Source organism: Triticum aestivum, chromosome 5D (assembly GCF_018294505.1).
Source record: "Triticum aestivum cultivar Chinese Spring chromosome 5D, IWGSC CS RefSeq v2.1, whole genome shotgun sequence".
In the NCBI taxonomy this organism is placed as follows: domain Eukaryota; kingdom Viridiplantae; phylum Streptophyta; class Magnoliopsida; order Poales; family Poaceae; genus Triticum; species Triticum aestivum.
The window spans coordinates 395,829,752-395,845,497 of record NC_057808.1 but is presented as its reverse complement, the minus strand read 5'-3'; the positions used below and the strand labels follow the sequence as shown (position 1 = coordinate 395,845,497).

The 15,746-nt window shown below is 47.6% G+C and overlaps 1 protein-coding gene across 2 annotated transcripts; it reads left to right on the top strand.

Moving 5' to 3' along the window:
* Positions 1-562: 562 nt before the first annotated feature.
* Positions 563-5,327, top strand: LOC123122075 (F-box/FBD/LRR-repeat protein At1g13570). Of its 2 annotated transcripts, XM_044542213.1 has the most exons (6): positions 563-842; positions 1,564-1,664; positions 3,282-4,154; positions 4,263-4,415; positions 4,625-5,038; positions 5,135-5,327. In XM_044542213.1, the coding sequence occupies exons 1-5, from the start codon at positions 782-784 to the stop codon at positions 5,027-5,029; spliced, it is 1,593 nt and encodes a 530-aa protein (XP_044398148.1). In that variant the 5' UTR covers positions 563-781; the 3' UTR covers positions 5,030-5,038; positions 5,135-5,327. The 2 variants fall into 2 exon arrangements, with proteins under 2 accessions (XP_044398148.1, XP_044398147.1); XM_044542212.1 differs by having other exon boundaries at positions 4,625-5,327.
* Positions 5,328-15,746: the final 10,419 nt, after the last annotated feature.

Sequence of the window (15,746 nt, the reverse complement as noted above, 5' to 3'; positions counted from 1 at the left end):
ACATATTTAAGGTGGTAAACACCTTGTTCATTTAGCAGTATGGGACTAAACTTAATTAGATGCAACACTTAGCAGCAGCGAGTTTTGCAGAAAAACGCTGCTACTAAGTACTTTAGCAGCAGCGCGTCCAGGGAAGGACGCTACTACTATATCTAGCCTGGAGGCAAATCCGTGGCAATTATAGTAGTAGCGCTTGTTTCACATAGAGCGCTACTGCTACCTAGTTATTAGTAGCGCGGTTCAGTTAAGCTCGCTACTGCTAGTTAGCAGTAGCGCCTGTTTTTAAACTGCGATGCTGCTAAAATTCTGTGTATAAGGTTTTCCCTAGTAGTGATCTTGTCTCTTCGATTAGCCCCTCGATCAGCCCTCACTAAGACTTGGTTAAATTTCAGTCGATTGAGATCTAGCCACGCCCTTTTAATTAGAAACTGCCATTCTTTCCTTCGGGAGACTTTTTGTATTTTTTGGCAAAAACTGCCAGCCATGGAATGGAGATCATGCGACCCTAGAGGCGTTCGCTAGGGTTGGCCTCCCAGGAAGCGTAAGCCAGATAATATTTCCGTTTCTTAAGGGCCTTTGATATTGCCTTGCCAAAATATATCCTTGAAGCCACTTCAGCACCTCGTCCCCAGCGGAGCCCGGACCAAACTCCTCCCTAGCTCCTCCGCCGGCGCGATCTCCTCCACCTCCCCTGGCGTCCTGGGTCGAGGCCCGGGCTTGAAAAATCTCGATTGCCCTCCCTGCTCCCCCTAAACCTCGCTTCACGCAGGATTCGACACTGATGAGGCTCCTCATGTCCAGGAAGCGGCACAGGCTGCGCTGCCGCCGGCGAATCCGAGACCGTAAGGCTCCTGCTTGCACTCTCTCCCTCTTTCCGCCTCTCAGTTATTTATTTGCTTTTGTTTTGTATATTCTCTTAGTGTGTTAGATAGATCTGTTGGTAGAGGAAGAACTGTTTATTTGTGGGGAGTACCTAGAACTCATCTAGATGAGACGTAATTTGGTCTCATTCACCTGAAAAACAAGAATGGATACAACCCATATCAGCACACACGCATCTTATAGCACCACATCCAATGGTTATAAAATGTGAATGAGACCAAATTAAATCTCATCTAGATGAGTTCTAGCAAAACTGTTATTTGTGTGTGTGGCAGCATAGGTGGGGATTCTATTTGGGTGAGAATTGGACCAAGCTCGATCACTTGGATGATCTACGTCGGCTAGCCTATCTTTACTTGGGCACAAAATTGGGGAACATGAACGAAAACTGGACACCAAATCTCTGTCCTAGTTCCTTCTTAAGTGCCAATGGTGACTTCTGCCTGAAGAGATTATTACCCTGCCTAGAAATTACAGCAGAAATAATTCAAAAGCTATTTTGACTGGAGGGCAAGGCAGCATCCATTAAGTGTGTTGAGTCAAGGATGCAATCCTCTCAGATAACCTGCACCTAGAGGGAAATCTTCTTGATTTTCAGAAATAGGATCTGATGTGCAACACGCGATATCCTTGAGCTTGCATTCTAATGCCTGTTCTCACCATAACTGTGGTCTATTGCAGGTGGACCGGTTGCTTTGGTGGCTAAAAGAAAGAGTCTGCGCTGCCAGCAAGATGATAACTATCATGTTGACAGAGGAATATCTTGTCCCGATCTTCCAGAGGTACATGATGCTGATACTTAAGAATTCCACCCATTTCAAGTAAAAATCACATTTCCTCTGTTGGAAACCATGGGCAAGCTTGTGCTTGCTGGATAACAATGGACATGTATTGTAGTGCTTCTTGGTATGTTTCGTTCCTGAGGGTTTACAGGCAGGATGTTGAACGGAAAGTGAGTGGATGGGGGCTCTCAAAGGCACTGTTTCGTTTGGTTACTAAGCTGTAGGCATGTGTACTTGTTGTGGCTTATGAATAGTAATTTGGAGGTTTCCATAGGATTTTTTGTTCTTTGTAGTTTTCTATCACTGCAATGATATCTAAGGACTCTGGCTTGTCTCCACTCCAGGATGAAGAGGGGGTAGATTGTGTTTTGGAGGGTTTGCTGGGGATTTGGGTAGGTGTCTGGTTTGGATTGAGATGTTTTGCTTTTGGATTTTGTAGCCCGTGGTATCTGTCAATGTAAATTAGAGGAAGTTGTATAAAAAGTACATCGAGTTTGAGAGGAAATCAACTGTTGAAGCTAAATTCATGCAGACTTACTAAATTTCTGCCAAGGAAGAGAATGGCAGGATCTGGCTTGAATTCCACCAGCGAACTCCATCCAACAGCCCTCCAAACAAGATGTTTCTAATTTTCTACTGCTACAGTTTGTAATAAGAGGAAAGTCCTTTCTAAAATTAAGACAAGTTTGGCTATGGTGCAAGCATCAGCCTCGTAATGCTGTCATAGAAGAGTTAGTTGAAAGAAACGACATCCAAAAACCTGGCACCTATGTTATACCCAAGAAAACACCGATACTTCCCCGATACCTCTCACGCTCTAGTAGTGCTGGTGGTGGGCTCCTTTCCCCAGTGCTCCCGCTCCCCGTCCCCCCACTATCCTGTAGAATTCTATCTAATGGAAGGCTTCTGATTTCCTCCTCCTCCCTTTCTCTCTAACTGAACTTTTATGTTTGGTAAATTGCTGCTACCCTGTGGCTGCTGGTTCTTGCTTTTGTTGGAATCATGGATAAGAAGATAGAAGATAATGGGCTGCACTGACTAAATATATACTAAATGGCTTGATGCTTAATTGATAACATATTCTTTATATTATTTAAAAAAATAGTCAAACCTATCCTCGTATTGACGCTTTTCAGAAATGATGTATTTGCGTATCCGTATCGCCCCGATACTGATACGCGTATCGATATCGCTGCAATCTAGGTTGTACCCCTCCCTGGAGTGGAGGCAGGAAGATACCAACTAATAGAGTATACCCAGAATTATAGCCAAGCTTAAAATGCGGGGTGCCACATTCGGACTAGAAGGATGGGGTTATAAACACTTTTTACTACATAATCATTTCCTTTGAATACTTCGTTACCTTCCTGAGGTGTCGAGCAGCCCTAATCAGTGTTCTCCTTTCTCCAAAAAAAAAAGTATCCATGCTTCCATGCATGTCTTCACATCACTGGTTGCACTGTTCCCTTTATGATGTCTAATTCAAACATATAGGCAGGCTGAATCACCATTTATTCTTAAGGATTGCTATTTTATGATTTTATCTGAGTTTTTCCAATCTATTTTCTTGCATCTATAATTCTAATGTGTGTATTCTCCTATGTCTACTGCATGCAGGATATCTTGCGGCATATTCATGCCAAAATGACACTTAGAGATGCTGCCCGTGCTACTTGCGCATCGCACGCATTCCGACACAACTGGATATGCCGTCCCAACCTTACATTCAGTCTGGGAACACTTGGCTTGAATAGAAATGCGTCTAGGGATGTAATAACAAGAGATCTTATCAGCAAGATTGACCTGATTATGCAAAATCACTCAGGCATCGGCGTGAAGACACTAGACATTGATCTCTATAGTTGTGACAACATCGACTTCGCCTATCTTGATAGTTGGCTTCGTATTGCTGTTACTCCAGGGATTGAAGAACTGATCCTGACGCTGCCTCTACCCAGCATTGTTTTCGAGAATGCTCTACCCATCATTTCAGTGTATAACTTCCCTTGTTCACTATTATCTAACGGGAGCGGAAACTCAATTCAATATCTCAACCTATGTTACTGTACCTTGCGTCCCACGGCTGGTCTTGGTTGCCTAAGAAGCCTGACAAGACTGCATATGAGTTGCACGCGGATTACTGGGGATGAATTATGGTGTCTCCTTTCCAATTCTCCCGCTTTGGTGTGCTTGAAACTCCTGCACTGCGAGGAGATAATTTCCTTGAAGATACCTTCTCTGCTGCAGCGTCTCCGTTTTCTGGAGGTGGCCTATTGCGATAGGCTGCAGGTGGTAGAGAGCAATGCTCCAAATCTCACCACTTTTTACTTTGCAGGTTTCTTAGGTCAAATCTCACTTGGGGGCTCACTGCAATTGAAAACACTACGCATGATATGCTTCCGCCAGACCAACATTGTCTGTTATGCTCGGCAAAATCTTTTGTCTATTGCGCCAAATGTTGAAACACTTACCATATCATCACTGAATGAGGTATACTCTGAAACTTTAGATGATTATTATGGACTTGCTATGCCCGGCGATAGAAGTAAAGTAGTGATACATTGGAATGCAATTAAGGTCTCAGATGTCTTTATGCAGATGGTGAACACACCGATGCTATCTAGCAAGTTTCTCCACCTCAAGCTCTTGCAGATTTCATTAGTGGGAATGGCTTTTTCCGGAGCTTATGATTATCTTTCTCTGGTTTCTTTTGTTGATGCTTCTCCTTGCTTGGAGAATTTTGTATTAGCTGTAAGTTCTTTCATCCTTCCTTCATAAGTACTCCCTCCGTCCCAAAATTCTTGTCTTAAATTTGTCTAAATACGGATGTATCAAGTCACGTTTTAGTATTAGATACATCTGTATCTAGACAAATCTAAGACAAGAATTTTGAGACGGAGGGAGTATTTGGTATCTTGGTTTCTCTGGAGAGCAGTGGCATTGATATTGGTCCTATGCAGATATCCCAGCATCGCATGGGGCATGCTTCGATTCTTGGAGAGCCCTCACATGATCTGAGGCAGATCCCTCAGCAGCGCCATGCCAAGCTCAAGAGTGTGACAATCACTGGCTTTTGCTCAGCAAAGAGCTTGGTTGAGCTAACATGTCATATCCTCGAGAATACAACATCACTCGACTGCCTTACGCTGGACACCACATGTCATCCTAGTTGCGCTGTCACAAAATTTGACAAGTGTCACCCCCTCATGGATGGGGATAGCCTGGTGGAGGCACAGAAAGCGCTCTTGGCCATCAGAAGATACGTTCTGGGGAAAGTCCCCTCTATGGTCAAGTTAAATATCCTGGAGCCTTGCAGCCGATGCCATGCCGTTGAATCTTTGGTGTCAACTGCCAAGTTGTCTTAGCTGTGCAATGTCTGTTATCTGAGTTATGCATATGTTAATGTTACTTTAGTAAGACAACTGCACATTGTTCAGGTTCTCTGATGCTCAATTTTACCCGTAATCCAGTGCATGCTTCCAACATTTGGCGATTGATGCACGCTGCCCCTTGAAGAAGGTGATGTTTCGCCATGTAAGTCTACAGGCTGTGGCTGTTCTTTGCAGGTGGTTCTGACATTTGTGGCTGTCGAATCCTCCTTTTTATTTAGTGAATGAAGGGCCCCGTTGATTGAGCCATGAATGAAAGGCCCCGTTGATTTAATCGATTCTTTTTTCGAGAACATGATTGAATCGATTCTCAGAAAGAGGTTTACATGAATCTGAGGATGATTTTTCTTCATTTTTACTTGTAGCGTTTTTATGTGTTTGCGAATCTCGTCTGGTGCATCAAAATCAGACTATTAATATCTGAATCTCTTCTTGTTGTCCATGTATGTCACATCCTAGCTAGTTCATGCATTAGAGTGTTGCATCATGTCTATTTTCACAGAAACTTGAAATGGGGATGCCAGAAACCCCAGCAACCCCCCGAAACAACTAGGGTTTACTAAAATCCTTTTCAATGAACCTGAAATGCCCTCCATAAATGTTCACCATCTTTGGTCCTGGCTAAAACCTCTGCCAAAAATGGTTTCATATTTTTGGAGGCTATTCTGGATTTTTCATCAAGCCATAAGTATTTGCATTTGGGCAATTTAAATCCTATAAATATTTTAAAATGCCCAAATAATTTTGAAGGTATTTTTAGGCTGTTGAGAATAATTTCAAAGGTGCCTCTGAATATTTCCAGGATTTTCCTAAATGAAATAGTATTTTTACTATTTCAAAACACAGAACAGAAATAAATAAAAAAAGAGAAAAACAGAAAGCAGAGAGGACTTACCTGGCAGCCCACCTGGCGGCCCAGCACTGTGCTGGCCCATAGCCAGTCAGCTGCCTGCTCTCGCCAGAGCAGGCAGAGAGGTGACGCCGGCGAGCGCCAGCCCGCCACGGCGCCACCTGCTTGCCGCCTCGCCCGTGGACGAGCTGGACGACCCTCCACGACGCGCCCCCGAGCCCCTGGACACCCCCTTTCTTCCCCATCGCCTCTCCCTCGCCTTCCTCCACCATGGCCGACGCAGCCGCTGCCACCTTGCCGGAGTAGCCGCGCCCACCGTCGACCTCGCGCCGTCCCACCGTGTCCAACAGCTCCGTCGTCGCCTTCTCCTTCGAGCAGGTCGAGCCCCGAGCGCTCGCTTGCCCCGAAGCCTCTGCTCCGACCTCGCCTTCGCCGCTCACCGTCGGAGATCCCCTCCGCCGTCACCACTGCAGCAGTTCGCCCCCGACCTCGCCGTCCGCTCCGTCGCAACCACCGTGAGCCTGGCCACCTTCCCATCCTCTCCTCTCTCCCTCTCGAGCTCCGTAGCCACTGCACGTAGCTCACCCGTACGCGCCGCCGCACGAGCTCGTCGCCGACGAGGCTCCGGCCATCCAACGGTCACACCACCATGGCCGTTAGCTCCACTGCATCGCCAGGAGCCCGTAGCACCATCGCACGCCCCTCGCCGTGCTCTCTAGCAACGGGTTCGACTACGCCCGTACCCCGGCAGCCGCACGGCTCGTCGCCGGCGTCGATTCCGGCGACCCCGAGCTCCACCACCACCACCAGTCGATGCGGTTTGCTCCCAGCTACACGTAGGTGCTCTCCGCCGTCCATTTGGTCGCCGAAGGAGGAATCCCGCACTCCACCGCCGCGTCTGGACGTCGCCGGCGAGTCAGCGTGGTTTGACCACGGGTTGACCCCTCAGAGTCACTGACAAGTGGGGCCCGCCTGCTAAATAATCTGAGTTAGAGTTTAAAATTAATCCTAATTAGTTAATTACCTAACAGTGACACTGACACAGGGGACCCACACGTCAGGTTTGACCTGGGCGACCCCGTTGACCGCTGACGTCATCATGACACACTGCTGACGCATTAAGCAATTTAATTACTGGAATTATTCTTATATTGGAAATTCCAGAAATTATCACAAACTTCAAAAAATCATAGAAAATAATCTATAGCTCAGAATGAAAAGATTTATATATGAAAAATGATCAGAAAAATCCATTCTATCCATCTGTACTGGTTTCATGCATGTTTAAGCAAGTTAACCTACTGTTTAATGTAGAACAAGATAAAGCACTAAAAGAGGCCACATATGAACTTGGAGTTTGAATCTTTGATTCAAAATAGTCCAAACCCATCTGGTCCTAGTTGCATTAGCCCAATACATCCATTTTGCCATGTCTCATGCATGCATCATATTGTTGCACTTGCTTGGTGTTGATTGTGCTTCGATGTGTTCATTGTGGTAGGTTCTGCCTCCGAGGATATTCACGAGTATCCAACTGAAGGGCAGTATCCCACCACCACTCCGTCAGGCAAGCAACCCGTTGATCATTTCAATACAAACCCATCTTCTCGCCCTGCTCTCATTTACTGCATTAAGACAACGCGATTCAAACTGCTGTGTGTTGCGGTAGTTGAACCCACTTTCCTTTGCATGACCTGTCATTGCCACAGTAACTAGATGAAACCCACTAGCATGTGTAGGAGTTGATTGAGCCATGTTGTGTTCCTACAATGCTATGCTTGCTACGCTTAGAGTCGTGTCAGGTCTGGCTCATCAGGGTGATGAACTAGAGTGAAAGTGTGTGTCGGTAATGAGAGTGAGGTGTTGAATACGATTTGGTAAAGGTATCGATGGGAGGCCATGTAGGAGTACATGGTGGGTTGTTTCATTGAGACCGTCCCTAAGAACTGAGATCTGTATGCGTGATTTAAGATTCAGCTACTACCACGCATTGGGCCCGAAACCAATGGACCCCCTCGGCTTCTTAATCACCCTTGTCCTCTGTCCAGGAGTTGCACGTAGTTTCTGGTGTTTGTAGTAAGCTGGAGGCCGTGGACAGCGCTGACCAAGGGGTGGGCTGTGATGCGGTAGGCTCGTGGCACGGTGTACCGAGTCGCCCGTTTGGTGTCCGGGAACCCTGCACACATCGTTTGGGGCCGTATATGGAAACCTCGGCCGGACTCCCTGCGGATGGAACCTAAATAGGCGATAAACCTGGACTAGAGAGTCGAGTGTTTAGGTAGGCTGTGGCCGACACCCACGTTGGGCTTCCGCTTGAAGGTTGTCGAGTACACGTCGTGTAGCGCCGATAAGTGGTGGGAGCGTGTGTGACGAAGTACACCCCTGCAGGGTATGAAACTATTCGAATAGCCGCGTCCGCGGTAAAGGACTACTTGGTCGCTTATGCAGTTCATAGACAAGTAAATGGATACTATTAAAAGCCTCAAGATAGTGTGAGTACCGCGGATGGCCCTCTCGTGGGATGACGAGGGAGGATCCACGGTGGAGTATTGAGATGGTGATTAGTGGACTCGTGTGCGAAAACTATTTCACAAGTGGTGTCTCGTAGGATAGCTTAGCCAAGAGTCAAAGCTGGCTTGCTGCAATAACTCCACTACCTTCTTGAGAATGAACATGTATAGTAGGATCTGTTGTAAGACTTGCTGAGTACCTTTGTACTCATGTTGCTTCAATTACTGTTTTCAGACGACAACACCGCCCCTTCTGATGGGTTCTACGTAGAACTCGACGACGACGAGTGACTTGCCACCCAGGTGGTGATCTAGGCTTGTGAAGGGCCTACGTAGATAGACAGGCTTCGTCAAGCCTTCTTTCTTTCTAGCGTCTGTACCCAGACAGTTTGCTTCCGCATGTGCTTGTATGATTGTATGACTTGAGTGTCGGGTCATGTGACCCCTATCTGTATGAACAAGTTATGTAAGGCTCTCCGGAGCCCCTTAAATAAAGTACTTTGAGTTGTAGAGTTTTTTTGTGATGCCATGTTGTATTTGCACATATCGAGCATATTGTGTGTATGATTGAAATGCTTGGTATGTGTGGGATCCGACAATCTAGTTGTTTATCCTTGGCAGCCTCTCTTATGGGGAAATGTAGTCTAGTGCCTCCTTGAGCCATAGTAGTCCGCTACAGCCCGGTTCACCGGAGTCCTGCTAGGCCAGCACTACTGCTCTGGACACTTGACTGGCCGGCATGTGATTCATATCGTTCCTGTGTCTGTCCCTTCGGGGAAATGTCACGCGGTGACATCCGGAGTCCTGCCTAGCCTGCTACAGCCCGGGTTCCCGGAGTCCTGTTAGCCCAGTGCTACAGCCCGGAGTCCTGCTAGCCCAGCACTACTGCTCTGGACACTTGACTGGCCGGCATGTGATTCATATCGTTCCTGTGTCTGTCCCTTCGGGGAAATGTCACGCGGTGACATCCGGAGTCCTGCCTAGCCTGCTACAGCCCGGGTTCCCGGAGTCCTGTTAGCCCAGTGCTACAGCCCGGATTCACACGCTGCTGACCGACACGTTCGATGTTGATTCATGTATGCCTGTCCCCATACGTTAGTGCCGCTTTGGGTTCACGACTAGCCATGTCGGCCCGGGTTCTCTGTCATATGGATGCTAGCGACATTGTCATATACGTGAGCCAAAAGGCGCAAACGGTCCCGGGCCATGGTAAGGCGACACCCGTGGGAGTTCCGTGCGTGAGGCCGCAATGTGATATGAGGTGTTACAGGCTAGATCGGTGTGACTTGGCATCGGGGTCCTGATAGCGTTGGCATCAGAGCCGGACTGCTTGTAGGTGCGTTAAGCCAAACTGGTCGATGTCGAGTCTAGAAATGCTTTAGTTATATGTAGGGGAATTGATTGTGGGAGGGAACGTAAGGTGCTTTTACTCCTTTACCTCATGCCCTCTGATCTGAGTCATTATCTTCTCATTCTACGTGGGTTAAGGACTAGGCTCTCTTCTCTCTATCAGGTTCACGTTTTACTAATCCGTAGTAACTTATAGGATTGTTGGTTCCATGCTTCGGTTCAGTTTCCATTACACTTAGTATGTTGTCAGTTGAACCAGAACCCTGATATGATGTTGTTGAGTGGTATTGCAAAACTGTTGCGAATGTCTCAAATCCTTTTCCGAGCATTTACAGCCGTTATGCTGTCCGAATTCTCCTAGAAATACTAATGCCTTGCATTATTTCGTGCTTTCAGATGGCCACCCGTTCCCAGAATCAAGTGGTTCGTATGACCCGGTGCCTCGGCGTACCTGGTCACACGGCCATGTTGGTCCGAGTGATGGTTGAGACAGGCTATCGTTGGTATCCCGAGTATACCGTCGAGGAGCAGTTTCGAGACTTTAATCAAAGTCAATATCTTTGCACAGTCAGGATTTACCCTTCCTATCCTGGATCCACTGAACCCCTCCATTGCTCTTATGGACTTGGGGTTACCATCGAGATGTCCGTGCAGGACGCAGCTTACTCAATGATGACTATCATGCGAGCCAGAACTGCCTTGCTTCAGAACACTGACTTCTGCTATATGCCAGCAGCACTCCCTGGGGCACAGGGGTACTATCAGGCTACTTACTGTGATTCTACCCATGAGGACTCACTACTCCGCACCACCACCGAGATGCTTGAGGACAAGGACCGTGAGAATCGTGCCTTGCGAATGGAGCTCTTTAATGCTCGTGCTGATCACTGGGCCACTCTGACACGGTTTGCACCTGCCGTGCAGGCCGGGTATATGGACATGAGGGACTTGTACCCCGTGCGATCTGGTCTGCCAGAATGTATGGAATGGCGTGATGTAGGAGGCATCACCCCTCCTCGTGGACCCCGACTGCCACCGTTTGTTGGACCAAGGCCACACCCGAGTCCTTATGGACCGCAAGCTCCACAGGACCGACTGTTTCCAGATGATCATGTTCAGCTCCCAGGACATGGTGGTGACTTCTATGAAGATTACTATGGAGACGTCTGAGTTGGTGGTAGTTCCACTAGTATTGTAACAGTTGTATTATCCACAGTCCTGCGTGTCTTGTGGGATACGACTTGGTGTGTATCACGTTCCGGAGGTGTAGAAAAATAATGTATAGGAGCTTGGAATTCCTCTGATGAGATGTATCGTCTTTCATCGTAGTTGTACCCTAGCCTGGGCTTGTACTAAACTATGTATGGTGTGTATGACCGTTGGTATATGTATGTCGGTTGCTATGTTACCATGTCATACTGATGATCATCTCTGCATTCCGTGTTATCCATTACATTCAGCATTTCCCTGCCAAGATTTAGCCATCCTTGTCTAAACCGTTGTTTTGTTTCTCCTAGGATGGTTAACACCCGCAACAACCCTGCTGTCCAGTCGCAGGGTGAAGCCAATGCAGCTAGGGGGGAGAATCTGCCCCAACCGCCTTCACTGGCCGAAGTTATGCTGGAGGCAGAAAGAAACAAGCGTGAGACTAACCGCTTGCTAGAGCGAATTGAGCAGAATACTGCACGTCACCAGAGGAACGACCTGGTGTCCATCAATGACTTTATCAAGTTGTACCCACCGAAGTTTAACCATTCCGTCGAGCCCCTTGATGCGGATGATTGGCTTCGCAGCATCACCCATAAGCTACGTTCTTCCAACGTAGCCGAAGCTGATAAGGTTACCTACGCTGCCTATCACCTCGAAGGCCCTGCTAGCCTTTGGTGGGAAAACTTTGAGGCTATGCGCCCAGCCGGCCAAATCACTACTTGGGCTGAATTCAGTGAGGCTTTCCGTGAGCATCACATTTCGGAGGGTCTCATAGATCATAAGCGGGAAGAATTCTGCAACTTCACCCAAGGTAGACTGACTGTGGATGCATACAGCCGTGAGTTTGGAAATCTAGCACGCTATGCTCCTGAAGAGGTATCCACCGACGCCAAGAAGCAGGCAAGGTTCCGCAAGGGACTTAGCCCCGAGCTTCGCCGTGATCTTCGTCTGCACGAGTGCACCTCCTTCCAGAAGTTGGTCAATAAGGCCATCAGTGCCGAGACAGGACAGACTGACTATGACGCTACACGCAAGCACTCTCGCGATTTTGGTTCCTCATCGGGCTCCGGATCCCAGAAGCGTCGGGTCTGGATTCCAAACACTGCTCTGCCACCTAGGTTCACTCCGAGGCCATCCTTCGAGGCGCCTCGCCCCAACCAGCAGCATGCACCACCCAAGGTCTATGGTGGCCCCGCTACTAATGCTGCTCCACGCCCCAATGTTGTGACATGCTTCAAGTGTGGAGAGACGGGTCACTATTTGCGCGAGTGCCCCCGAAACAACCTCAATCAACCTGGAAAGTCCGTTGGCCGTGGTAAGCCAGCAGGAAAGACTTACTACGCCAAGCCAGCCACCACTGCACGTGGCCATGTCAACTATGTTTCAGCTGAAGAAACTCATGAGGATCCCAACGTCGTCCTTGGTACGCTCCTTGTTAATTGCCATCCGGCAACAGTTCTTTTCGATACTGGAGCATCTCATTCTTTTATCTCTGAGAGCTATGCTCGATTGCACAACACCACATTTTGTGACATGCCCACCTCCATGGTAATTCAAACCCCTGGTTCTAAGTGGCAAACCTCTAGGATAAGCCATGGAAATGAAATTCTTGTCGACAGATTGGTCTTCCTTGCATCACTAATAGCTCTCAAGTCCTCGGACATAAATATCATCTTGGGTATGGACTGGATGTCAGCCCATTATGCTAAGATTGATTGCTCTACTAGAACTGTTCAACTCACTCATCCGTCGGGCAAGACAGTCAATGTTTTGACCCGAGTGTCTAAGCGCCAGCTTTACTCATTAAATGCCAACCCTCTTCCAGACCTCGAAGATGTGCCGGTAGTCCGTGACTTCCCGGATGTCTTTCCTGAAGAACTGCCAGGTATTCCACCTGACAGGGATGTTGAGTTCGTGATAGACCTTGTTCCAGGAACCGTCCCAATCTCTAGAAGACCCTATAAGATGGCACCCCTAGAGCTAGCCGAGCTTAAGAAACAACTCGATGAGTCCTTGAAAAAGGGTTTCATCCGTCCTAGTTCTTCTCCGTGGGCTTGCCCCGTCCTCTTCGTCAAGAAGAAGGATGGTACGGATCGGATGGTTGTGGATTACCGACCTGTCAACCTAGTCACTATCAAGAACAAGTATCCGCTTCCCAGGATCAATGACCTGTATGATCAGCTCGCTGGATCCTCAGTCTTCTCTAAAATGGATTTGAGGTTGGGCTACCATCAAATCAAAATCAAGAACGGGGACATCCCTAAAATGGCCTTTGTCACTCGTTATGGCCAATACGAGTATACCGTCATGTCTTTCGGTTTAACCAATGCTCCAGCCACCTTCTCTCGGTTAATGAACTCAATCTTCATGGAGTATTTGGATAAATTCGTCATAGTATACCTCGATGATATACTCATCTACTCCAAGAATGAGGAAGAACATGCCGAGCATCTAAGGCTAGTACTGACGAAACTTCGAGAGCATCGCCTTTATGCTAAATTCTCTAAGTGTGAATTCTGGTTGCCAGAAGTGACCTATCTAGGCCATGTAATCTCTGGTAAGGGTATTGCTATCAATCCCGAGCGAGTTCAAGCCGTCCTTGACTGGACTCCACCTGAATCGGTCAAGCAAGTTCGGAGTTTCCTTGGCTTAGCGAGCTACTGCCGCCGCTTCGTCGAGAATTTCTCCAAGGTTGCTAAACCTCTAACCGAACTCCTCAAGAAAGATAAAAAGTTCGAGTGGACCCCACAGTGCGAGTTCAGCTTTCAGGAACTGAAAAGACGCCTGACATCTGCCCCCGTACTCGTACCACCAGATTTTTCTAAGGACTTTGTTATCTATGGCGATGCCTCGCGACAAGGACTAGGTTGCATACTCATGCAAGATCGTCACGTAATTGCCTACGCTTCCCGACAGTTGCGTCCACATGAGGATAATTATCCCACACATGATCTAGAGCTTGCAGCTGTAGTCCATGCACTCAAAACATGGCGACATTACCTTCTCGGTAATCGTTGCGAGATTTTCACTGATCACCAAAGTCTGAAATACATCTTCACCCAACCGGATTTGAATCTCAGGCAAAGACGTTGGGTCGAGTTGATCACAGATTACGACTTAGGAATAACTTACACCCCGGGCAAAGCCAACGTCATGGCTGATGCGCTAAGCCGTAAATCCTACTGTAACAACTTGATGTTACAACAAAGTCAACCACTTCTCCACGAGGAATTCTGTAAGCTTAACCTTCACATTGTTCCTCGAGGATTTCTATCCACCCTGGTGGCGAAACCTACCCTTACGGATCAGATCATCAAAGCTCAGAAGGTAGATCTGGGAATCTCCCATATTAAGAGAAACATCAAGAAAGGAGTTGTGGATTGTTTCTCCGTTGATGACCAAGTTGTTGTGTTCTTTGGAGACCGCCTAGTGGTTCCCAAGGTACGCAACCTGAGGCGATTGATCCTTAAGGAAGCTCATGAATATCCTCTCACCATTCATCCCGGTAGTACTAAAATGTATCAAGACCTACGCCAGAGGTTTTGGTGGACTAGGATGAAGAGAGAAATTGCTCAATACATTGCTAGTTGCGACGTCTGCCGTCGTGTTAAAGCAGAGCATCAACGGCCTGCTGGCACCCTTCAGCCTCTGGCTATTCCTGAATGGAAATGGGATAAAATCGGTATGGATTTCATTACCGGGTTTCCCAGGACCAAGAGAGGGAATAATGCTATCTTCGTTGTTGTCGATCGTCTTTCCAAAGTAGCCCACTTCCTACCTGTTCGTGAGAGTATAACCAAAAGCCAGCTAGCAGACTTGTACATCTCCCGAATAGTGTCTCTTCATGGTGTTCCATTGGAAATTAACTCAGACCGTGGAAGTCTCTTCACCTCTCGATTTTGGGAAAGTTTCCAAAATGCTATGGGGAACTCGTCTCTCTTTTAGCACCGCCTTTCACCCTCAATCAAGTGGTCAGGTAGAATGGGTTAATCAAATTCTGGAGGATATGCTCCGAGCTTCTGTCATCTCTTTCGGCATGGATTGGGAGAAATGCCTTCCATTCGCCGAGTTCGCTTATAACAATAGTTACCAAGCTAGCTTGGGCAAAGCCCCTTTCGAGGTTCTCTATGGACGAAAATGTCGAACGCCTCTTAACTGGTCAGAAACCGGGGAAAGACAACTCTTTGGCCCGGATAGGATTCAGGAAGCAGAAGAGCAGGTTCGCATTATTCATGAGAAATTGAAAACAGCCCAATCTCGCCAAAAGAGCCATTATGACCGCAAACATAAGGCCATGACTTATGAAGTTGACGAGAAGGCTTACCTTCGGGTGACTCCTTTAAAGGGAACCCATCGACTCGGTATCAAAGGCAAATTGGCTCCTCGTTACATTGGACGCTTTCGCCTTCTTGCCAAGCGAGGAGAAGTTGCCTACCAATTGGAACTACCTCCGCATATTTCCAAGGTTCATGACGTCTTCCATGTTTCCCAACTCAGGCGTTGCTTCTCGGATCCTATCCGTGGAGTGGACCACGAAACGCTTGATCTCCAAGATAATCTCACATATCGAGAATATCCCGTTCGCATCCTTGATCAAGCCGAGCGTACCACTCGACGCCAAAACATCAAGTTTCTCAAGGTTCAATGGTCACACCATTCCGAGAAGGAAGCTACTTGGGAAAGGGAGGATCGTCTTCGACTTGAGTACCCCACCTTCTTCCCAACGGATCCTAAATCTCGGGACGAGATTCTTTTGAGTGGGGGTGAGTTGTCA